The sequence below is a fragment of the Perca fluviatilis genome, chromosome 4, assembly GCF_010015445.1.
Source record: "Perca fluviatilis chromosome 4, GENO_Pfluv_1.0, whole genome shotgun sequence".
Taxonomy (NCBI): Eukaryota; Metazoa; Chordata; class Actinopteri; order Perciformes; family Percidae; genus Perca; species Perca fluviatilis.
In genome coordinates, this window is record NC_053115.1 from 29,174,984 (window position 1) to 29,200,663 (window position 25,680).

General features: G+C 42.4%; 2 protein-coding genes and 1 long non-coding RNA gene across 3 annotated transcripts in view; all 3 read right to left on the minus strand.

Moving 5' to 3' along the window:
• The window catches only part of LOC120556829 (RNA-binding protein 12-like), a 32,981-nt gene extending 25,253 nt beyond the window's left edge, over nucleotides 1–7,728 (minus strand). Inside the window, exons 1-2 of the mRNA XM_039796566.1 lie at nucleotides 7,601–7,728; nucleotides 9–2,719 (exon numbers count right to left, since the gene is read on the minus strand). Of these exons, the coding sequence (XP_039652500.1) occupies nucleotides 9–2,691 (2,683 nt within the window). The 5' untranslated portion in view covers nucleotides 2,692–2,719; nucleotides 7,601–7,728. The remainder of the gene's footprint in view (nucleotides 1–8; nucleotides 2,720–7,600) is intronic.
• Nucleotides 7,729–9,155: 1,427 nt separating this feature from the next.
• LOC120558106 lies at nucleotides 9,156–12,517 on the minus strand. Its single transcript, XR_005639057.1, has 2 exons — nucleotides 12,368–12,517; nucleotides 9,156–10,568 (listed from the first exon to the last, which is right to left on the minus strand). It is a non-coding gene; the product is annotated as an uncharacterized LOC120558106 (long non-coding RNA).
• A 401-nt stretch (nucleotides 12,518–12,918) lies between these two features.
• On the minus strand, nucleotides 12,919–22,597 carry nfs1 (NFS1 cysteine desulfurase). Its single transcript, XM_039798975.1, has 10 exons — nucleotides 22,236–22,597; nucleotides 21,349–21,425; nucleotides 21,138–21,254; nucleotides 15,518–15,601; nucleotides 14,758–14,910; nucleotides 14,541–14,634; nucleotides 14,003–14,137; nucleotides 13,466–13,623; nucleotides 13,246–13,351; nucleotides 12,919–13,068 (listed from the first exon to the last, which is right to left on the minus strand). Exons 1-10 carry the CDS (start codon nucleotides 22,339–22,341, stop codon nucleotides 12,935–12,937), a joined length of 1,164 nt encoding a protein of 387 aa, XP_039654909.1. The 5' UTR covers nucleotides 22,342–22,597; the 3' UTR covers nucleotides 12,919–12,934.
• Nucleotides 22,598–25,680: the final 3,083 nt, after the last annotated feature.

Here is a 25,680-nt window from a genome sequence, read left to right on the forward strand (position 1 = left end):
GCTTTAACCGAGGCTTATCTTGACCTTGCGTGCTCCAATAGGTCGGTCATTAAGGTCCATAACAGCGGCAGTGGCCTCCTCATGGTTCTGGAAGGCCACCATGGCCTCGCCAGTTGGCAGGCCTTTCTCACTGAACTGCAGGCAGACTGAGCCTTGCAGGACCTGGTAGCCATAGAAGAAGTCCATGATCTCGTCCACGGTTACAGTAAACGGCATGTTCTGAAGCTTTACAATTGTCGGGCCGGCCGCACCGCGTTGATTGTTGGGATTGTTAGATCCTCCAGGGGCCTGCTGGTTACGGAGACCGTCAGCTCCTGGAGTGAACACCTGCTGTCCACCAGCAGCCCCGCCCCCTGGACGCCCTTGATTGTTGTTAGCCCCTCCCCCTCTGGTCTGACCTCCTCCACCTCCTTTTCTGTTGGCATTGTCAAAGGGCACCAACCCTCTCAGCGCATCCTGGCTAAATGGAGGTCCTCCTGCACCTCCGGGTCGAAAGCTTAGCGGCTCCAGGATCGGGCCTCCAGGAAGACCAGCCACTAGCGGAGGAGCAACGCCCAGATTAATGTCCCCCAGCCCTGCTGCCAGAGGAGGGAGAGGAGGAGGGCCTGCCAGCCCATTGCCTGGAGCTGAGAACTGAGTCACAAAGGGGGTACTGTTGAGGTTCCCCATTGTGTTTCTGAGAAAGTTAAACTCCTCCCCACTAATCCCTGCAAATGGGTTGATCTGCGGTTGCTGGGGACTGGGCTGGGCTTGCTGGTGCTGGTTCTGATTTTGGTTCTGCTGGTTCTGGTTGCGTTGGCCCCTCTTGTTCTGGGGGGGAGGATTCCTCTCAATTTCCTTCATCTGCTCAAATGTCACCAGATGGACAAAGGCATCGCGACCATTGAGTTTTTGGCGGTGCAGTCTTTCAGCTTTGCGGGCGTCTTCCTCGGTGCGCAGCTGGAAAATAGCTTGCCCTAAACCGTTGCCATGGCTATCTGTGAGAACCTTTAAGGTGTCCTCGTAAAGCCCCACACCCTCCAGGAAGGCACGGACATCCTTCTTGGAGACATTGTAAGGGATGTTGGTGATGTGAGCACAGTTCCTGGGAACTTTCAAGCCATCCTGGCCCTTGCCATCACCCTGTACTGCTTCACGTTTGCGAATGGCATCTATCTTTTCAAGCATTCCCTTCTGGCTGATTGGGTGGACCTGGATGAAGCGAGTGCCCATGTACTGCATGTGAGCACCTAGAGCAGTCTTGTAGTCCTGTTCTGTTTTGAATTCAAGAAAGCCCTCTCCTGTGGCTCGCCCATTTGGCCCGTAGGCGATGTAGATGCTGTCCTCCATGATGGCCAAATTGTTAAAGAACTCCTTTATCTGTTTCTTGTCGGCCTCGTAGGGAAGGCCCTTCAGGTAGACGCAGAACTCCTGCCGGTGGGGAGATCGCGACCTTCCTCGCTGATCCCTGCCTCCTGCCCCAGCATTACCACGGCGGTGATGTTGGTCCTGTGACTCATTGCTGTTATTTGATTTGCTGATATTGTGAGGAGCATGGCCCATCATGCCGTCGTTGAGGCTGGCCCACTGCCGCTCAGAGCCAGGGGTGATGTCAATGAACCTTTGGCCCATCATGCCACCTCCCCGCTTCACAGCTTCAAAGCTGTCCTGGGGGGAGAAAAACTTGACCATAGCCCTGCCGGTTGGCCGACCCTGCCCGTCCCTCAGCAGGCGAACCCCATCCACCCCCAGACCGCGGAAAAACTCCCTGACATCCATCTCTGAGCAGGAGAACGGGAGGTTCTGCAGAAGGACAAACAACTCATCGGGATGGGCCACACCAACCCCTGCGGCTGCGGCAGCAGCCTTCATATGGGCCTGGAGGCCCAGCGAGGCCAGAGGTGAGAGAGGGTTGAATAGCATGGGGTTGGGGGTTCCAAGAGGGAGGCCAGAACCCATTCCCCCTGGGGGAGGTAAGGAGGGGTTGAAGGGAGGCATAGAGGACATGTGGGCAAGGTGGGACATATGAGGCACAGGAGGACCTTGGGAAAGGGGAGAGACAGTAGGTACAGGGGGAAGGGAGGACACTGGAGGAGGAACTGGAATAGTGGGCAGAGTGGGCATGGAAGGCATGCTAGGAAGTGGAGGGATGGGTGGGGGGCCTGCATTGAGCGATGCCAGAGCTGTGGTGATTGTGGGGGCGGAGCTGTAGCTGTTGGGGAAGCTGGACACCACACTGGCCACTGCCTTGTTGCCCGGTGGCTCTTGAGATGAGCTTGCTGCCGTCACTGAGGCTGAGGTGTTACCAAAACCTTGGTTTCCGTGGCTACTGCTTCTCCCCCCAGCCCCTGGCTGTACTGAGGGTATGGGGGCGGTGCCTGCTTGTCGGTTGGCATTTCCTGCTGTAGGTGCTGCCGTCTCCACAGCGCCCGCCCCAGCCTCAAACCTGCGGCGGCTGAGTTCAATCATGTTCTGCATCTCTGTCTTGCTGCTAAGCAACAGGGACACTTTGGAGCTTTTAATGGACCCGCCTGTACGCATCATCCCAAGCCGAGCGTCCTCGTCAGTAGCAAAGACAATGAAGGCTTCGCCATGCTCACCCCCCACGATGTGCACTCCCCCGTCAGGGATGGTTAGCCCAGAGAAGAAGTGTCTGATGTCCATGGTTCCGGCCACTATGGGCAAACCCTGCAGCCTGATGACTACCGCCATATTGACTGCTAAACAACAGCCCTACAACCTGGGGAGAAAGCAACACTACCGTCAGATGAAGAGCAGAAAGAGGGAGACCAGTGGTTTCCAGATGTTTCCTCAGGAATGTCAGATATTACTTCGTAGGCCAATAAAGGCCTAATAAACACTGCTTTCATTTCATTTTCTTTTAATTTTAAAGTTATGCATTCCCATTTTTGGGCCCTGACATTTGGAAACCAGTGGTATTTGGAAGGGGTTGGGGGTGGAAAATTAGCAGGAAACAGCAAAAAAGCTTAACTGAAACAGTCTCTATACATCTGCAGCTTTGACTAAGTTTTATCAGATCTTTAAAAATTAAGAGATCAGACTTTTAAAAACCCCAACAGAATCGTAAGCATTAACATAGCGCCACTGTTCATAAATTTTTTTGTGTTGTAAAAGAAATCCATGGCAATGAATTGAGGAATTAAGAAATGACACCAATGTAAATAGACAATACATATGATATAGTACATATGTATATGTGCAAGAAACCCTAAATTCCTAAATTCAAAATCCTATTTCCAAAAGGTGAAATCAACCCTTTTGGAACTTGAAGCAAATTATGAAATATATGCACCAACCAACATAGCAACATTTTTGTAAGTACTTATTTGGCAATAAACCTATTCTGATTCTGAATGACGACTTCATAGAATACAATTTCTTTAGACCTTAAATCTCAATTGAGTTGCTCTGTGCATCAGCCCTCGTACATAACTGATGAACTGTGCAATTTGGCTCTTTAAAGTAACCCTTACAGTACAGTACAAGGATATTGCTTGTAGTTTTGGCTGAGTCTGAAATATTTTGTGCAACAGTAAACCTTCATGAATTTCATGCAACTTGCAATTTACCAATGCAATTAAGATGTGTGTATAGTTTCAACAGACAGGATTTCTGCAGGACACTGAAACCTGGTAAAAAGTCAGCAAAACAAACATTCCTGTTTAAAACATCTCGATGGAATTCAACTTTTCTCAGAACAGACTTACAGTAAGTTTAGGTGTTTCTTAATGAGTGTTAATAACTGACTCTTAGACCCATTTTCCACTGGGTGTGTCTGGGCTGCGTTCCGAAGGCACCGCAGCCCCGCGAGCAATCGCAGCCATTCAAGTCAATGCTTGATATTCCACCGACCGCGTCACGTCCCAGAAGCATGCGTGAAGCTGGTCTCCGCTCAGCTAAAGATACGCGCCAGGTCTATTTTCAGGAGAGCCGTGGGGCGTTTGGATAGCCGTGCAGGAAGTAAAACAGGAGGGCATCCTGTCAATTTACCAAAAGACACCCCCTATATCGTATGTCTCCTCTACAACACCACGGACGACGAGAGATAAATTTTGGAGGTTAAAAAAACTTAATAGATACCACAGATCATTTTAATCAACGCCAGAAAAGAAGGCATGGAGTTTAATTGCAGAAGTGCTTGGAGTGGAGGGTAGATACTAGCTTAATAAACATGCGATTGTTCTTTCAAGTACTTGTAGAGACAATAAAATCTGCGAGTTAGGCAGGCAAGGCACTCCGCTTCTGAGATGCTCCCAGTGAAGTATGGCGCATGACAGCAGACAGAACAAAATTGCGGTGCAGCCGCGGACGCGCCTGGTGGAAAATCGGGGTGAGTCAGGTTAACCAAAGAGTTGAATATTAAAGCATTGTGTGGTGTATGATTTAATTTTAGCCTCAGTTCTAAAAGGTTGTCTTTGACCTCAACACGGCACACAAAAATTAAACTCAACAGCCACAAGAGACTTTTTAAAACTAGCAGCAGGACAACAAATCTCAGAATCAAACTGAAGGAGCTCTGCTACCTGAGACACACCTGTCCAAAACCCATAATGACGAAAGCTGGCGGTGTACACCAAATATCAAACTAAACTCAAACTGTCATCACAACAATTTAAGAAGTAAACTAAGGATAGGACATGCTGAGCTGCAACCAGCCAGCAACACCCTGCAAACACAAAGTAACAATCCAGGAACAACACACAGGTGAGCAGGACCAATCCTTCGGTTTCCTGAATCCTCAAGCAGCACCAAATCAGCAGGCAGCACTTCAGCAACTGGTTGTAGAACACCACCACACAAGCAACATGTCAACCAGCAAATCTGCAATACATTGTCAACAAAACATCATGTTAACTTATCAACCAGAGCAATAATAAGAGCAACGTTGCCAGTATTTTAACAAGAGCAATGTCAGGTACATGTAAACCAGAGCAACATTAGCATCACATCAACCAGAGCAACATTAGCAATATATCAACCAGAGCGACATTAGAATTATGTAATGCATTATGTAAATTAGCAACATCAGCAACTGGCAGCACAGCACCAAAGACAGCAGCTGATCAGAAGAGAAAGCAAACAGAAGTTAGGTGCAGACTGAGCAAAACTGACATGATGTCCAACTGAACAATAGAGCAATGCTCGCTGCTTCCCAAAAGCTCTAAATCCTCAGACACATCTTCAGATTTCTGTTCTCTAACTAACCTTGATCCAGGAATGTCAGACGTTATGGTTGTGGATGGATATATATATATATATATCTCACTAAACTGACATTTCAGGCACTCTGAAGCTCATGAAATGTGTTAGTTGAAAATACAATTTATAAAAAAAAAAAAAAAAAACTGCACTGGGTGTGAGGCTGTTACCTGCAGCCCACCACAGCTTCCAACACGATGCCAGGTATCATCATCATCAATGATTTCAGTGCTCAATCTCAGCACAGACAATTCACACCCACCACCAAATTTCAACCTGGACATCTACTCCTCCTGTTCCTCATTGGTGTAGACCTGCTAACAGCCTTTGTGAAACATCAACAGCAGAAAGAGAATAAAACACAGCAGGAGCGAAATCGGCAAACCCTAATAATGTCAGAAACAACCAGAGTATCCAGAGAGAGGCAAAAGGTTAAGCTGCAGTTCTCACTCACATGAGCCAAGAAACAAAATAGAGCTGAAAAGAGGCAAAAAAAAAAAAAGAACCTGCATCAAACAGCCAGAAACTGCTAATTCAGAATTAAAGAGAAAAACGCTGCCTTGATTTCTCAGTTTAAATCTGGAATACATAACTGTCCACATGTTGTCACCAACCTCAAAACAAAGCAAAAAGAACGGGATTGAACGAGAAGAGTGGAACGACATCCATGGACTAAATCATTCCAAATAAAAAAAGATTTAAAGATGAGGGAATCTCCACACATAAACCAACTTGGAGCTCAAATCTCAATAGACAGGACAAGGAGACAGGGTCTGGTGTGATGAAACCTGAAGCACACAGCCTTTGGCTGCTCCCTATTAAACCTAAACGTGTTCTCCAGACCGCATCAGTTCATCTATTTCAGAATTGACTGATCTCTGGTTCTGCTTGTACAGAACTACACCGACCTGCACAGGACAAAAACATAAACAACTACAGTACAGATAACTCAACTATGGAAATTATTTTTCTTTTCAACACAAGTTAACCATATGCACTATTATTCACTGACTTAATTTTAGCCCCTTTCAGATATTCATCTTGTTACATAAATGTTCAGGCAAATGTCAGTATCATGTTTGAAAAAGAGACCTCTGTTGCTTTTACGTACAAGTCACAACGGCAATCTGATGAGGTTGGAGCTGTAACATTTCTCTAACAATAAATCTAATTTATTCATTTAAAAAGAAAGAAATCAGTTTGATAATCCAGAAAACACTGTGAATGTGCCTATTTTAGATTTTAATAACAGATTCACGTCTGATCAGTCTTCCTTTCATTGCACGTATTTACAATCTTTTGGCCATTGAAGCTGATTCTCGTCATAACAATATTGACATTTGAAAGTTGGAAAAATCTGATACATTGGTTGATATTCAATTCCTTTACATGCTCATAACGAACATTTTTGATAAGGTTCCCTTACATAAGTGAGTTTTCTTTTTATAATTTTAGTCAGGAAATGTACAGGGCAGAACATTTTACAGTTGAAAAACAAACTAGTCACTACTCTCTCTGGTGGACAAACTATTTGTGTACTTCACTTTCTGTCACTTATCGGTTTACATATGCCGATGCTCCATCTGTAATGGATCTGTCATGTTTGAATGAAACCACTATGAATGAGCATTTACATAACGGAGACCTTTGTCTGGACAAAAAGCGGCCATTTCTTTTGCAGAATCCATGTCTGAAAGGGCTTAAAATCTGTTAGCTGGTAGTGTGTAACTACCAGCTAACAGAAACACAATCTGAAACCCAGAATGTCTCCATGACCACTGTCACTCATCTTTACCCTTCTCATATCAAAATTCACCTGGTGATGGATGAGTGACGCCACGACCAGGGGGCATGGCCTGCGCTTGTGGTCTGCAGTGGGCACTGACGCAGGGAAACCGAGAAAAACTGAGCTACAAACAAAACTGTACAGGGACTCACACGTATTCTCCTAATCAGTTCAAACAGTGAGGAAACTACAACATAAGCGGACCCGTAATGAAAAATACATTAAAACATTAATATTGCGTCGGTTAGCTAGCTAACGGTAGCTAGCAGCTACAGACAAACATTTAAAACAAACCTGCCTGAACATTTGAAAAAAAAAAAAAAAACAGTCATTATAATAAGTATCCGACAAAAACCCTCTACAGAAAGATCCTAAAGAGTCATAGCTAACTATCCAGTTCCCAACATAAATACTCAGTGTAACCTCGCTAGTTTAGTTTAGCTTAGCTATGCTAACACTTCGTTAGCCACCTAGCTGGCACCTAGCTGTGAACCTTGCTTTGTGTGTTGGAGCAGAGCAGCGAGCAGGATGCGCGTTTTAAGCGGCTCCTCTCGTGCTCGGCTCCCGGTGTGTGTGTGTGTGTCACTGAGCGTGCTGCCGCTGCTAGATTCTTACCGAGAAATGTGTCAACAAACACACTGAGGTTTAGTTCATGAACGGAGCGGTTGTCTTCTCCTATATCTTCTGTGAAAGTTGCTGCTGCACGAAATGTCGGCGCAAACACCGCGATACCAGACGTGATGCCGCGAGATTGCATTTCCCTGATGTCAAAGCGACAGCGCCCCCTACAGACTTAAGAGGGCTAACTTTATTAATGAGTGTCAGCAATATAGCACCATCTTTTCCAATGTTAAAAACAAAAAAGACATTAACACCTTCAAGGCATTACATAATTATGCTATGATGCACATAACACAAATTCTAGCATTACAAAATAAATAAATGTAGTCTTTTTAGTTTTTTAAGGTCTTGTCTTGTCTTGTCTTTTGTTTTTTACTGTCTATGTATCTGTTTATAGTATACCTCTGTTTATGAACTTGTGAACATTTAAAAGTGGGGGGAAAATGAAGAGGGCTAATGTGGGCTAATGACACAAGAGTTTCTTCTTCTTCTTTCTGGGTTTTTTTGGTGCATAACAATAAACATGTACACTATATGTCCATAAGCATGTGGACACCCTGTCCTTTGCACAAGAGTTTCTTCTTCTTCTTTCTGGGGTTTTTGGTGCATAACAATAAACATGTACACTATATGTCCATAAGCATGTGGACACCCTGTCCTTTGCACAGAGCCCTGACCTCAGCTCTCAATCCAGCACCTTTAGGATGAACAAGAACTGTGAGCCAGGCATCGCCCAACATCAGTGTTGGACCTCAATAATGCTCCTATGGATGAATTGGAGCAAATAAGACAGGTTCCAAAATCTAGTATAAAATGTACAGATAAAGTATATATTTTAACTTCTGCACTATTTATGTCTTATAGTCTTGTTATTACTTGCATGTTTTTTTCTTTTTAGACATACGTATTTGTTTGAGCATCGTTGGAGGGAACCTGAGATCTCAGATTGTTATTGTCAACAACTGCTACTTTGTAATTTTTGTGCATATGGCAATTAATAACTTCAAACTAAACCTTATATTGTAAACACTTGGTGCATAAATGAATGTTTACTTGACTGTGACAGGGTACTTACAAACGTTGTGGGGTGTCAAAAGGGCCCTCAACCAGGTTAATCTCAGCACATTTGACCACACCATACTGGGTATTAGGAATTATTAGTATTACAGTATATACTTACTATACTACTAATATTAGATGTATGGTATGTAAGACAAACAGTATGAATAAAAACTGAGGCAGTACAGAATTTGCTTTTTTATGTACATTGCTTCTACTGGTGTGAACTGTAGTGTACCTTTTTATATAATAATAAATAATGATATGCTTTTAATTCAGTTGTTAATGGTATTTAGATGTATTGTCTGTTTTGTATTGTGTAAATTATGATTTATAAATGCTTGTTGATTTGTGTGTTGTGTACAGGCCCAACTGTGGACGGGCATTGCAAACTAGCAAAGGCTTTACATTCTGTGGTGTGTAGCATTTGTTCAGCAAATGTAATTATCCCAATACACATCAACAAAGAACAAAAAACAAACTAAAAAAGTGTATTGAAGCAGCACTTTATTGCATAATAATGTATATGAGAGTAACAGTAGAAGACAGTCGAGGGAGTCTAATAGATGTGACAGGAACATCCAGGAACACAATACAAATTCTTCTGATTTTTGTGTTCAGACTTTGAGGATCACGTTCAGATTCCCATCAACAACCTGGACCTGAGCGGTTTTTACTCTCCACCTTTTTGAAAGTCAGCCATTGTGGTCAAAGGCTACAGTCTTGTAGAGTGTCCCAGACTTTAAGTGAATAACCAAACTGCAGCTGCCAACACTGCTGATAAACTGACATGATGCTGCTGTTTATTGAAAACTGAAAAACTGATGGGAGAGGAGAAAGCAAAACTACAAGACTGGGTTGTGAGACAGGGAGGGCAGTGAGTGTCGCCATGTGAACAAAGCAGGAAACAATCTGTGAATCATAAAATGAAAAAGTTTGGACTGGGAATTACTACATATTAAGACAGGTTAGTAACTGCCTACAGTTGCAGCCCCTAGCGACGCTAAAGTAACGCAACACAGTTTGGTTTCTGCTCAACATGTTGACAAGAGGCTATATCACGAAGCAAAATTCTGACCAATCAGACTACTGAAAAACTGAAGTTATAATTACTACTGGTTCCTGACAGGGACAAAGGTCCTGAGTTTACAATAAAGTGACAAGAAATAAGGAGCAGTAGAGACTTTTTTATAGATCAGCAGACTCCCCACACTTATTTACAGACTTAACCTTTCTTTTATATTTAAACATTAATCCTACAACAGTTTATTTTATTCTAGTTGTGCGATTATGCTCAATATATTTCACCTCGATGTAAATCTCTTCTTTTTTTCCACCTCAGTAATATAATTTGCCCACAGTTTCATCTAGTTGTCATATCATGTTATTCATGGAGCTGATGACGTTACATGTGACGTCATCAGCTCCATGAAGAACATGATTGTTCACCATTTCTGGTGAACATGCTCAGAGCTGGATTAGTAAACCAAGAGATAGCTGAAAGTGAAGCCGGGTAACCTGAAAGGGAGCCAGACTAAGATGAACTGACTTTGTGATACAGGACCTAGGTGTCACAGAACGACATTCAACAAGCAACGGTTGCCATGTGCTGGTCAAATCTCTGAACTCTGAAATAAATCTCCTGACAGAGCTACAAGAGGAGCTTCTACGGAGACACAGAGCTGCAGCTACAAACAGACTTCAAGTCGGACAGGAAGTTTGTGCGTGTTTGTGTAAAGGAAGGAACAGCTAGTCCATTCCCAGAGTTCCCTGGGAATCAATTGTCATCGTCGTCATCATCATTGGCAGCCAGGGAAGTAAACAAGAGGTGGGAGGAGTCTAGTGCTGCGTCCACTTGATGCTCTTCAGATCGATGCCTTCTTGAACCATCTCCCACAGAGGACTGACAGACACAGAGAGAGAGACACGGAGAGACAGACAGGTTAGTGGGCTTTACCTACAACAATATTACAATTTAGAACACATTACAGTTAATATTGCCGTCACCCATTCATGCAAAGAAATACATATACTTGACAAAGGGAGAGAGAAATATATGTATGGAGCAACGGAGTCAGTTTTAGAGTAGAATTCTAATTTACTACAACATGGGTCAGTGACATTTTACTCACCAAGTTAACATTTGATATCTTGGAACAGAGTGACATCACTAAAAGAAGACTGACGATCGGACAGTTTGGAAACAATTGGTTTAGATTAGCCTGACATAATAGTAATTTAGAATAGCCTGGTCCTACTCAGATTCTAGTCAGAATGTGAGTCTGAAACCGCTCCATTGGACTGTGATTACTGGGCGTGGTCCAACCGAACAAGGAAAGAAATGCCTCTGCATTCATCGGATAGACCTACAACCAATCAGAGCAACAGAACTCAACACCGTGTATGGTCTCCATAGCAACCACTCTTTGCACAATGCATTTGTTCTAACTTCCGACTTTTAGAAGCTGGATATATCATTTGTTGCGTGTAAATATAAATGTGGATAACGTTAGTGATAGTGACATGCTTGATACAGTCGCATTTCTAGAGATGAATCGGCGAAAACACGTTTTATTTCTCTGATTCACGGCTTTGTTCCAACGCCGCTGGGCGCTCTCTCTCTTCAGTCTCTCTCTATCTCGCTCCACCATATAACGCTACTGTGCTTTCGGGCAGTTGTTGAGGCTCCGTCTAAAACTCTGCCATTTCGTAAAGCTGTTTGTAACGCAGAAATAAAATGGATTAATGAACATTTTATTCATATAGTTTATATTTGACTTTATCAGCTGACTTATATTGGCCGTTGAAACAGGTGAAGCCTCTAAAACCAGCCTCTGCCACTTGAACAGCTGAGTCGCAGCCACACCATCAGCTGGTTTGAGACAGGCCGGTTGAGGATTTTAAAATGAATGTGCTGTCGATATCTTCTGTAACAGACGCGATGGTGGAATCTAGCTACACATCTAAATTCTCCAGCGGCATGCAGCCACCTGTTGTAAACAAATTCAACCCAAGCGCTCTTTGGCGACGTGGTTGATTCTGTTACTGTTGGTCATCTGTCCGACAATTTGATTGGTCCGAACAGATCTTGTTCGGGCAATAATTGCTCCTCAACGGATCAAGTCCAGACCGAACTTCCCGACCTCGAATGTTGTGGGCGGGGCTAAATTTGGCTGGCATCCAAGTTTAGATAATCTGAATAAACCAATTTCCAAACTGTCCGATCGTCAGCCTTCTTTTAGTGATGTCACTCTGTTCCAAGATATCAAATGTGTGGTTAGAAAAAAAAAATTTTAAAAAAAAAAAATAAAACTAATTTTTTTTTTTCATACATATATTTCTCTCTCTTGTAAACCAATTTCATTGGAACTGAAAGTAAGGGGCACCTGAAACAACAGTAATAATCCCTCATTAAACAGGAAAACTGCGCACGCAAGAACAGTAGGTACAGTAGGTCGACGTTGAAGCTGAACTGAACGGACAATTTGGGTAATCATTTTAACGTTCACCTTCGGTTTCTCTTACAAAAAGGTTTGTCCAACCTGTGGTCCGACTGCTTGTGTTTCTTGACCAGTCAGATTTCTTCTAATTGATGTCACCCTGTTCTCGATTTTACATTGGTGAGTACAGTGTCATCATTACCACTACATTACCAACTACTTAACCAAAAAAACCCAGAACTATCAGTCCAGCTAAACCCACCTCATCTCTCTGAGCCTGGAGACCTGCAGGATACATTTCTCTGCTGTGTAGTCTACCTCCTCTTCTGTGGTGAACCTGCCAATACCAAACCTAAAACACACACACACACACACACACACACACACACACACACACACACACACACACACACACACACACACACACACACACACACACACACACACACACACACACACACACACACACACACACACACACACACACACACACACACACACACACACACACACACACACATTAACCCTACAAGTGAAGTCATCGTACATGGCTAGGGATCAGGGAAAGGATCATGATATACTTCTGAAGACATGGGATTTCTTTAAAATGGCAAACATTATTATCAGAATTGGGTGGTGTGGTTGGGTGGGGGGGTGGGGGGGGGGGGGGGGGGGGGGGGGGGGAGGGGGGGGGGGGGGGGGGGGGGGGGGGGGGGGGGGGGGGGGGGAGCACCGCCCGAACCAAAAAAAAAAAACCAAAAAAAAAGGGGCCCCGCTCCATAGTGCTACTACTGGTGGTAAACAACAACAAAAATCCACAGGGTACAGTTCAATTTATATATTTTAAAATAGTTTGAGTGAACAGCTTGTGTGTGTCTGACCTCCCAGATGACAGAGCGACATCCTTCAGCGCCATCAACAGACTCTCTCCCTCCACGTAGGCAAAGGACAGGTTGACACAGCCTGAAAGGTACACAAACACCATCTACTGCAGTAACACGTTTCTGTCAACACAACACATTTTCTACAGAAACCTTTAAGATCAAGTCCAAAGACTTTCAGGTTCATAAAGGTTAAAATTCAAGAATGTGACAGTCATGTCATTTTGTGTAAGAGTTTCACTTCTGTGCATGTGTGTACCAGGGTAGCGTTGTTCTGGATCTCCGTTCATAATGACGTCAGGAAGCTCCGACATAATCTTCTGGATTAGACGATTAGCCAGCATAGACACTCTGTGATGATCATACTACACACACAGACACACAGACACACACAGACACACAGACACACACTCTCTGAGTCTCAGGATGTTTGGATGTATTTTTGAGTCTGAGTGGATGCGTGGGTGCGTTAGTTTTACCTCCAACTCCTGCTTTGCGATGCTACAGGCGGCTCCCAGCCCAACAGCCAGAGGGGTGGGGACCGTTCCGGAGCGCAGCCCCCTCTCCTGCCCACCCCCACTCTGCAGTGGCTCCAGACGCACTCGGGGCCGGCGGCGCACATACAAAGCACCAACACCTACAAACACACACACACACACACACACACACAATGTAACTTCCAGATCAGCATGACATGTGGCGTACCAAAAGGATCAGAACACGTATGCTCCATCAATACATGCTGCGGTTATTCAAAACAACCTTAATTACAAATTTAATCTATCTTCTTTCAGTATTTGTATTTTAACTGCAAATTTGACTGTATCAGAATTTCAGCCATTAGGTTTAAAAATGTTAGCTGCAAGCACATGTACATTTCTAAGCATTTTCTAGTATGCAATTTGTAAAGCACTTTGAACTGCCATGTGTATGAAATGTGCTGTTTAAATAAACTGCCTCTCCTTGTCTAATGAGCCACCAGTTAAGAAGACATCTACAGTAATGCTATGGCTAACCTTTGGGTCCGTAGATCTTGTGGCCACTGATGGACATTAGATCAACCTTCCAGTCCGTGACGTTGATGGGAATCTTTCCGACAGCCTGAGCAGCGTCAGTGTGGAAGAAGACTCCTTTGGAACGACAAATCTGACCTGTGGGCAGGAAGAGTAAAGTTCAACTGTTCTAAAGTTTTGATATGAATACTGAATCAGATCAGACACTCCTTGTGAAAAAGTAAAGATCAGGGGAACTGGTGAATACTCTACGTCAGTGGAAAAAAAAAAAAAAAAGTCTATATAAAGAGGAACAGTACAGCGCTGTCAGCGATAGATTTACTAAAAAACAGCCTTGTAACTGAAAAAAACATTGAAATGCGGATGAGAAAAGGAGACAAAAACTGTAAAAAAGACAAAACCTTGGAAAAAGATGGTAGAAAGAAGGAAGTAAGGCAAGAATAGGTCGAAAATAGTATCAAAAACTTAAAAAAATATGACATAACTTCGAAAAAGGCGGGGAGTAATTAATTAATTAATTAATTTGTTTTGCAATGGTTACCGATCTCCTTGATTGGCTGCTTGACTCCTATCTCGTTGTTGATGGTCATCACCGACAACAGAGAGGTGTCAGGACGAATGGAGGCCTCCAACAGCTGGAAACACACAAACACAACAGTTTTTAATGAACACAATGACATCTGTATGTTCTCTGCACATGCTTCACGTGATCATTTTGTACTTTCTCTTGTGTGTTCTCTCTGTACGGTCGTGAATACCTCCAGGTCCACCAGTCCGTTGGTCTGGACTGGCAGGTAGGTCACACTGAATCCTTCAGACTCCAGAACTCGACACGAGTCAAGAACACATTTATGCTCCGTCTGCGTGGTGATCACGTGACGCTTCTTGGTCTGGTAGAACCTGGACACGCCCTGCAGGAGAGGGACATGGGACAGACGGGGTCACTACTGACATCACAAGCTGGCGTTTAACTCAGTGTTGTTGTTTTTACTGCACTTTCACCGCTTGACTGTTCTCACTGCCTTGTCATTTTGTTCCTAATGTGTTAAAATGTTGCGGTGAAATCAACTCATTCCAATACTTTTTTGATTGTTTGTTTTTCGCTCATCCAGATGAAGTAAATTTGGGCAATTTTTTTGCGCCATGTTAAACTTGGGTAAACTTTAACAAAGCAAATTCAGGCCAATGACCAAAAGCTAACTGTCTTGACAGCGCTGAACAGAGACTCCATAATGGAGGAAACTAACTAGGAAACTATCGTACTGTAGCTGTGTGTCACCATCAAGTTTAATTTAACCTCCTCCTGTCTGAGTATAATCTGCTCCAAAAAGAGCAATTGTTAGCAGACAGTCATAAGACATGAGTTGATGGTTTACATATTTTGATCTGTTCTCACTGTGAAGCAAAACCAGAGAAGGTAATAGTGAGAGGAGAGGGAGAGAAGGTGTGATGAAGAGAAGGTGTGATGAAGAGGCGGTAACGTAGAGGAAGTGACGAAGAAGAGGAGCAGAGTGAGACCTTGATAGCCATGTTGTTGGACTCGGTGGCTCCGCTGGTGAAGATTATCTCTCTGGGATCTGCTCCAATCAGATCAGCCACCTGCTGCTCAGAGAGAGAGAGAGAGAGAGAGAGAGAGAGAGAGAGAGAGAGAGAGAGAGAGAGAGAGAGAGAGAGAGAGAGAGAGAGAGAGAGAGAGAGAGAGAGAGAACACAGTCAGTGTCTCTCTCTCAAATTCAGATTAAATGGAAAAGATGACCAAGTACAAATCATGTTGATCACTGGACTTCAGTCACCAGACCTGAGCTTCCTCTGGAAGAAACTGGTAGTCTAGAAAGCTAAGAGAATCATGGGTAATTATGGCCATGTTCTTTCTTGTAGATTCTCTTTAATGCCATCAGGGTGGTGCTATCTTGCCCCTCCCCCATGTAAAACCAACAGATTTTTTAATTCCTTCATTCCTTCTGCCATTAGGCTCTTGAATGGTACTGATGGCAGCAACCTGTAACATTCAGAGCTTGTAATTCTGAGGAAGCATAATGCTTTGATTGATGTATTTAGAACTTTACTTAAGTTAGATTATGGTTGTATATTTATTTAATTTAGCTTAAAGGGGTGATAGAATGATTATATAGGGTATTTCACACTGTTCCTTGTGGTCTCCTAATGGGGTATGTAACATTGGTTGGGCTGAAAATGGCCTGGTTGATATTTTACTGGCCCTTATGCATCCCTGTGTTTTGGCCCTATTTGTAACAAGAGCTTTTCTTCCAAATATGGTATGGTTATGAATATTTAGATGAGCTGCGCGCTGATTGGTTGAGCGACTTGCCATACGCAGACATTAGAGACGGGCGCTGATTGGTTGAGCGAATCCCCAATACACATACATTAGAGAAGCGACAGAATCTCATATTCCAGACACTGCAATGTTTCATTACCAAATTCACTTCTGAGACTTTTTTAAGCGAGAAATCAACTATATAAAGCTGAAATATGGGCCGTTTACAAAAATTGATGGCTAATTGCAAATTTGGTAAGACGTTCGGACTTTAGGAGCTCCACACAGTCTGACGAGAAAGCGGCAGCCTGCTGGGCTCCATACCCGGGCAAAGTCACCCTTTGTGGATACTGCACTACGGGCTCCGCGGCCAGCTGCCGGCATAACTCTAATATATTTACGGTTTGAATTTCACGCCACGCTTATATATAACATCATTCCCCAATGTCTTATAAAGCTAACCGTTGTGTCCGATTTGATTTTAAGGCATTTTTATGAACGCGGTAGCCTTTGTAGGACCAGCAGCTGCTTGCTATATGTCCCATTCATTACAATGGGGAAATACCGCAGCTAGCTAGCTACACTTTGCCGCCATAACTAAATTATATTTACTGTTTGAATTTCGCACGCCATTTATATAACATCATTCCCCAATGTCTTATAAAGCTAACCGTTGTGTCCGATTTGATTTTGCAAGGCATTTTACGGACGCGGTAGGCCTTTGTAGGATCGAGCAGCTGCTTGCTATATGTCCCATTTATTACAATGGGGAAATACCGCAGCTAGCTAGCTACACTGTCGCCATAACTAAATTATATTTACAGTTTGAATTTCTCAGCTACCACCTATATAACATCATTCCCCAATGTCTTATAAAGCTAACCGTTGTGTCCTTGATTTTTAAGGCATTTTTATGAACGCTGGAGGCATCTTTGTAGGACGAGCAGCTGCTTGCTATATGTCCCATTCATTACAATGGGGAAATACGCCCCGCGCTAGCTAGCTACACTGTCGCCATAACTAAATTATAGTTACAGTTTGAATTTAGTCACGCCACTTATACAACATCATTCCCCAATGTCTTATAAAGCTAACCGTTGTGTCCGGATTTGATTTTAAGGCATTTTTAGGAACGCGTATGCGTCTTTGTAGGACGAGCAGCTGCTTGCTATATGTCCCATTCATTACAATGGGGAAATACCGCAGCTAGCTAGCTACACTTTTGCCATAACTAAATTATATTTACAGTTTGAATTTCGCTACGCCACTTATACAACATCATTCCCCAATGTCTTATAAAGCTAACCGTTGTGTCCGATTTGATTTTAAGGCATTTTTATGAACGCGATGCCTTTTGTAGGACGAGCAGCCTGCTTGCTATATGTCCCATTCATTACAATGGAGAAATATCGCAGCTTGCTCACTTTCGCGATAACTAAAGTATATTTACAGTTTGAATTTCGTCACGGCATGAATATTACAGGCTCCTGCAAGGTCTTACAAAGCTTAGCTAACACTTGTCCGATTTGGTTCCATCGAATGTATTTTTGTGAATGTCAGAGTTAGGAGTAGGCTAGCTAGCTCTCATTGATGGACTCCATCTCACCGCGGCTCTATCAATGAGACTCCCGACAAGAGGCGTGTTATTTCCCGATTGTTTGTTTTAATAACTCAAACACACATACCCATTATAAGATTAACTGGAACCCGCGGGCTGCGGTAAAAGATTGCGGGTGTATCATGCTCGCTGACACTGCGGTCAGGGCGGCGATGTAGCAACCCAGGCAGCACCAACACCGGCACTAAACTCCGACACACAGTCGGAGAAAATTTGCAATTAGCCATCCATTTTCATAAAGCGGCCCATATTTGAGCTTTATATGGTTGATTTCTCGCATAAAAAAGTTTCAGAAGTGAATTTTGTAATGGAATAGCAGAGATCTGCGTGACCTAGCTAGATTCAGAAAACTACCTGATCTCAGGTCAGTTGTGTAGCCTATGTAAATGTTGGGGCGTGACCGTTCTCTTAATACACCCATGGGCTGACAAAGGTTCCAGTTTTTGGGAGGTTGACGTCAACTTCCAGCTTTGTTGGGATTCGCCCGTTTTCAGCGGCAGTTTCAAAATATGAGATTTTCATAGTAAAGGGGTGTCAATGGGATTTTGAGCTTCTATGTACAGTGCCTTGCGAAAGTATTCGGCCCCCTTGAACGTTTCGACCTTTTGCCACATTTCAGGCCTCAAACATAAAGATATAAAACTGTAATTTTTTGTGAAGAATCAACAACAAGTGGATCCCAATTATGAAGTGGAACGAAATTCATTGGCTATTTCAAACTTTTTTAACAAATAAAAAACTGAAAAAGTGGGCGTGCAAAATTATTCAGCCCCTTTACTTTCAGTGCAGAAAACTCTCTCCAGAAGTTCAGTGAGGATCTCTGAATGATCCAATGTTGACCTAAATGACTAATGATGATAAATAGAATCCAGCTGTGTGTAATCAAGTCTCCGTATAAATGCACCTGCTCTGTGATAGTCTCAGAGGTCTGTGTAAAGCCGACAGCATAATTGAAAAACAAGGAACACACCAGGCAGGTCCGGAGATACTGTTGTGGAGAAGTTTAAAGCCGGATTTGGATACAAAAAGATTTCCCAAGCTTTAAACATCCCAAGGAGCACTGTGCAAGCGATAATATTGAAATGGAAGGAGTATCAGACCACTACAAATCTACCAGACCGGTCGTCCCTCTAAACTTTCAGCTCATACAATGAGAAGACTGATCAGAGATGCAGCCAAGAGGCCCATGATCACTCTGGATGAACTCGCGGAGATCTACAGCTGAGGCGGGAGACTCTGTCCATAGGACAACAATCAGTTGTATACTGCACAAATCTGGCGTTTATGGAAGAGTGGCAAGAAGAAAGCCATTTCTTAAAGATATCCATAAAAAGTGTCGTTTAAAGTTTGCCAAAAGCCACCTGGGAGACACACCAAACATGTGGAAGAAGGTGCTGTGGTCAGATGAAACCAAAATCGAACTTTTTGGCAACAATGCAAAACGTTATGTTTGGCGTAAAAGCAACACAGCTCATCACCTGAACACACCATCCCCAATGTCACACATGGTGGTGGCAGCATCATGGTTTGGGCCTGCTTTTCTTCAGCAGGGACAGGGAAGATGGTTAAAATTGATGGGAAGATGGATGGAGCCAAATACAGGACCATTCTGGAAGAAAACCTGATGGAGTCTGCAAAAGACCTGAGACTGGGACGGAGATTTGTCTTCCAACAAGAAAATGATCCAAAACATAAAGCAAAATCTACAATGGAATGGTTCACAAATAAACATATCCAGGTGTTAGAATGGCCAAGTCAAAGTCCAGACCTGAATCCAATCGAGAATCTGTGGAAAGAACTGAAAACTGCTGTTTACAAACGCCTCCATCCAACCTCACTGAGCTCGAGCTGTTTTGCAAGGAGGAATGGGCAAAATTGTCAGTCTCGATGTGCAAAACTGATAGAGACATACCCCAAGCGACTTACAGCTGTAATCGCAGCAAAAGGTGGCGCTACAAAGTATTAACTTAAGGGGGCTGAATAATTTTGCACGCCCAATATTTCAGTTTTTTATTTGTTTAAAAGGTTTGAAATATCCAATAAATTTCGTTCCACTTCATGATTGTGTCCCACTTGTTGTTGATTCTTCACAAAAAATTACAGTTTTATATCTTTATGTTTGAGGCCTGAAATGTGGCAAAAGGTTAAAAAGTTCAAGGGGGCCGAATACTTTCGCAAGGCACTGTATGTCCTATTTACCCACCGAACTGTCGTTATTCAACTATGACAGGGTAAAATCGGTTTTGCATTCTATCACCCCTTTAAATTCGGCAACCTGTTTGTGCTTTGTTGCTCTTGCCTGGGTTTCCTATTTGTTGACCTGCTGCTACGGACATGATGGTTGATTGAATGATTGCGGTGTTTATTCTTGTATGTTTATTTTTTTTCTATGTGACTGATTGACTGCAAAATTGAATTGCCCTTTAGAAATAAATAAAGTTGTTTGAACTGAATACAATTTTGTAAAAGGTTAACAATGTGGATGGTTTAAACTAAGGATGCACCAAATCCAGGACGTGGATTCAGCCTTTCAACTTTTAGAATTTTTTTCCACCGAACCCTACGCTTGCACTACGCGCGCTACGCTTGTCGACGTAATGACGCCGCCGTTGATTACGGGAAGGTGTTTACGTAGGTGGATCGTTCAATGCAGTAGGCTGTGAGGAAGTGAAAATGGAACTTGTGAGCAGAAAAAGTGTTGTTTGGCAGTACTTTCAGTCAAAAGAAGGCCATTCAAGTCTAGCTACATGTTCAATTTGCAATGCTGATTTGCCTCGTGGTGGCAAGGACCCTAAACAATACACAACATCGCCGCTGTTAAAACATTTGCGTATGAAACATCCGAAAGAATACAAGTTGTGCATTAAGGAATCTACAGACAGCAGCCAAAATGCTGCAACTTCAGGTGCGGCAAAGGAAGGACAGTCACGGCTAAAAACTTGTGTTAACCAGACGACCACTACCAGCTTCATTACTTCATTAATGTGTTTACTGTGTTAATGGACTGAGGATGGGAGTAGGATCCGGTATTCGGAATCTGCAGAATCTTAACCAGTGGATTCGGTATTTGGCCAAACCCCAAAAATCTGGATTCGGTGTATCCATAGTTTAAACATTACTACAGTGCACTGTAATGTAAAGAAATAACGGTTAAAAAATAAAAGAATATATATGATAAATTGAGATAAAAAATAAAATAAGAACAAGATTCTCTCTATGTACAGATATGTCTGTCTCTATACCTTCCTGGCCGTCTCCATGGCGCTCTCGCTCTCCCAGCCGTAGGCGTGTGTTCTGGAGTGAGGGTTACCATAGTAATTCACTTGGTAGGGCAACATGGCGTCCAGCACCCGGGGGTCCTACACAAAAATACACACGTGTTAAACTGTAAGTCCAAGTTAGTGCAAGTAACTCTCTGACATCAGCTGGAAAAACATGGTGGGTAACGGTTACCATGGGCGTGGTGGCCTGGAAGTCCATGTAGAGGGGGCGCAGCTCATCTTTCTCCAGTTTGTGTTTCTTTATCAACTCTGCAGCACAAAACAACAACAGTCACGCAGTCAGCTGGGGTTTAATCTGAACTGAATGATCCTCTGGTCTCAAACACGGGGTCAGACAACAGGCAGGTCAGTATGTGTTGAGTCATTCATCAACTATTCACCAACTGTGTTTGGAGACCAGAGTATGGAAAACTGTCCAGCTCTTAAAATTAAACACTGTATCATGTATCAAAACATATTTGTAGGCCATGTGTATTATTAGTATCCATTTTGTTGATTTTATTTTACATAACAAAACAATGCACATCCTTATATTAGACTAAATTGTATTAGCACTTATTTTAGCAAACTATAATCTGTTCACCCTGTACTGTGCCCTGTACAGTTTTCTTGTTAACTAACTAATGATTTGTTTACATCCAATGTTACTCACCAAAACACATTGTGTGCAGAGTTCAAAATTAGCACCATCTACCAGCCAAATGCTGGTAAAATATCCAAGCGGCTGGTAGTTATGCTCACTCATCACCAGCCAAAAAACAATGGTAATCTATAGAGTGGCTGGTAAAATTTTAACATTCACTAGCCATTTGACTGGTGAAGGATAGGGTTAATTATGAACGCTGATTGTGTGTCAAAAGCATTTTGTTTCAGCGACTTTAAGTCCAGATTTGTTTGTTCCATTGGATATTAATACATACATGTTCATCACTGGGGTCAACGTTAGGTTTTGGGAAGTTTCCTGTCTCCGTACCAAACTGCGTCACTTTGGGATTAGCTTCATGCTAGCTACTCTGTGCCTTCAAATAAACATGCTAACGTGCTCCGGACGGCTGTTACCTTTAGGCAGAGAGCTGGCGGCTCTACCATCAGAGCCCAGCCAGATAGGAAGCCTAGACAACGGCCTGAGCAGCCGGGAGGAGACGGTCTTGCCCGGGGAAAGCATCTGGTCGGCTGGCTGGTTTCAACTGGAGACACGCTGACCTCCAATAACAACACGCTGATCGCGACCAAAACACAAGACTACACCGGGGTGAACCAGTTTAACCTGCTGGTTTCTGTGGAAGAAAATGAAGAAGATTTAGCTACGATTTAAGAGAAACTGTTTAAACGTGAGCGAAGTTCGGTTTCGTAACGTTGCCGCTTGTCGGATGCATCCAGGTTACAACACAGTGTCAAGGTCGACATGCTAACGAACACTTCCGATGACGACTTTCAAAATAAAACATTTTTAATGCGTGTCAAAGTTATTTATTTATTTTTACTTTTACTCCTTACTTTTTTGGGAGCTTCATCCTCTGATTCTCTGTTTCATAGTTGCACCTAATATACATCCAATCCACGAGGCATGAGTTACATACATAGGTCTATGGTTACACTATATGGTTACACAGAAAAAATAAACGGAAACAGGGGGCGGAACTTCATTTAGACAGGCAGAGCTCTCACTGGCCGATATGTGATGTTTTGGTCCTGTTTGAGGCCTTTCTCTGTCCTGTGATTGGTTACAGCCAAGAGTTTATGCAAGGCGGGTTCAGCTTCTTAAAAGGTTCATGTTGTATCTTCTAATGAAGAACTGAGTGTCCACAACATCCACATATATTTGCAAGATATTACAGTTAGGATACCACAGTTCAGTTAAAGCCATATGGGTAAACAAAATTATACATAAAATTGATTTACAGCTTGGCACAATCGTCACATGAAAATCAGGATTTTTAAAACACTGTGTGCTATTTGAATTGCATTCAAAATGTTACTTGAGTAGAAGTACAAAAGTATTCGCATACAAATATACTTTATATAAAAGTAGCCTATATCATTATGCAGAATGATATGTAATGTGTACATTACTTTAAGTGGAGCTCATTTTAACTACTTAATATATACTTTACCTGTAGCTTGTGAATTTACCCCAGTGGATCAATAAAGTGTTATCTTAATTTATAATAAAACTTAATTTATGTGTTGATTATATTTGACATTTATAGAGGAAGAGATGGATTCAGATGAAAGATTAAGACAACATGCTGTCTGTTGCCAGGTTTGATTCAATATTCTCAGACTTTATTTATGTATTATATGTATGAGAGCAATGCAAAAACCAAAGTCAAATTTTTTTCTTTTAGCTTATACACTTTATTAAAGACAAAACCATATACCATACATACAGGACACACAAAAACACAAAATATCACAACAGCAAGACCACAGGCAAAAAGAAAGAAAATAACCAATTATTGGTTAGGACGATGCACCATAGACTGTATTTACAGTCACGATGTAAGCTATACACACACAGCCTACTTGGCTAATAAAGATTATTCTAATTGATTCTGATTCATGAATAATTCCCTGTAATGAAAATTACCTGCCAAGCGCAAATTCGAAAAATGCCACAAGAAAAAGGAACAGAAGAGAGAAAAAAAAAAACATAGACAAGACAACATACACTTAAAACATTATTGAACATGTCAAATGGATCAAGCAGTATCATTTTCTGTGATTTGATCCATCTGATCCGACAAAAAGGACTAATGGATTAATCTCTGATCCACATTCCAAAGCAGAAGGTGGAGGTACTGCTAATCCGATGCTTTGCCAACCGCCGTTAAAACTTAGAAACTAGTAGTAGAAGAAGAAGCCTGTATCCGGGCTGTTTGCAAGGAAATTTATAAGTGATCAGGAGCCAGCGTCACCTCCTGACAATACTAGGAAACATTATGGAGAGAGATGGCTAATGTTACCCCTCTTAAATAGAACTATATATCAACAACAGTTTGCAGGTTGGTTGATTATTTATTGATAACAAGATTCTCAATTAATCAAATACATATAGCTACTGGTTTGGCACCAATGACGCATGCATGTGACGAGTAATTACTCTTCCTTCTTTATACGGTTCCTTGGTTGTTTGTGGTAGCAATGCCCCATAACTAGCAAGCTAGTTTATTTAAAAAAACAACAACAACAAAACATTTATTTTCCTTCGTAACGTGAGAAAGAAGAGACTCCCACTACGGCGGTGGATGTCACTTTAAGGTGAGGCTGTCAGTCTTCTGTAGTTTTCTTTAAATGACGTAAACTGAAAGTGGTGTTAATCAAGGCTAACGTGTACAAGCTAACATGTCAGTTAGCCGCAGTCAGTCTGACTGTGGTGGTGTGTTTTTAAATCACAATCGTGCCATCTCACTGTTTTGGCTCGAAGTTTGTATTGACGTTACACTTTATATAGCTGGTTGTTTTAAATGCGGCAGGCAACAGTTGGACTGATGGCTGCGTGTTATGTTATCCACTGTGGCGGAAAGTAGCTAAGTACATTTAGAATCAGAATTAGCTTTAATGGCCAAAGTTTGAACACTTAGCTAGCTAGCTACATGGAATTTGACCCTGGCTTTTTGCTCTCAAAGTACTTACACAGAAATGACATACGGCTAAACAAGGTAAACATGACCATTTGATTACTATGTACAGATGTAGAGATGTAGAGTTTGTATTTAAAAAGTGCATATATACATATAAACATGCATTATGTATGCTATGCATACACATAAGTACATAAACACATGCACACAAACTGTTCTATGAAGATTTTAAACAGTAATGCAAAAGTGCAAATTGTGCTGGAATAAATAACTAATTATTAATATAACAGGTTGCTTATATATCTGAGGTAGGTGGATATGACAGTCTCTTCAGTGTATGTTTGACCGCCATTTACATGTTTAAATGCTATGTTTAACACTATAAAATATATAATTTACTTATGCTTGGTGTTACTGGGTTACTGCGCAGGGATTGGCCCCGACACCATGGAAAGGTTTAGGTGTTCATCATAGTGACAGTCTGTGAGAAAATAAACGAAAACAAAAAAAGTACTAGAGAGCACAAAACAGAGGCTGCCGCCCCCCCACGGGGGCATCTCGATCTTCTTCGGTAAGGTACTGTACTGAAGTACAATTTTGAAGTATTTTTACTTGAGTGTTTCCATTTCATGGAACATTACACATCTAATACACTACATTTCAGAGAGAAATATCTTAACTCCAGTTCATTTATTTGACACTTGTAGTTAACTTATAGTTATAAAAGCCTGCCACAGACTTGTCACAAATGTCCAAATTCTGCCTGACACCTGTCTGAAGCCTGCCACGTGCTATCCAGTGAGGTGCTAGTGTCACTCGGAGGATCTCGGCCTTGCCGACAAACTCTCGGGTCTTTAGCGAACTGCATAGAGACAATAACAGACTCCCATGTGTCCACATAGTCCCTACATGTAAAGTTA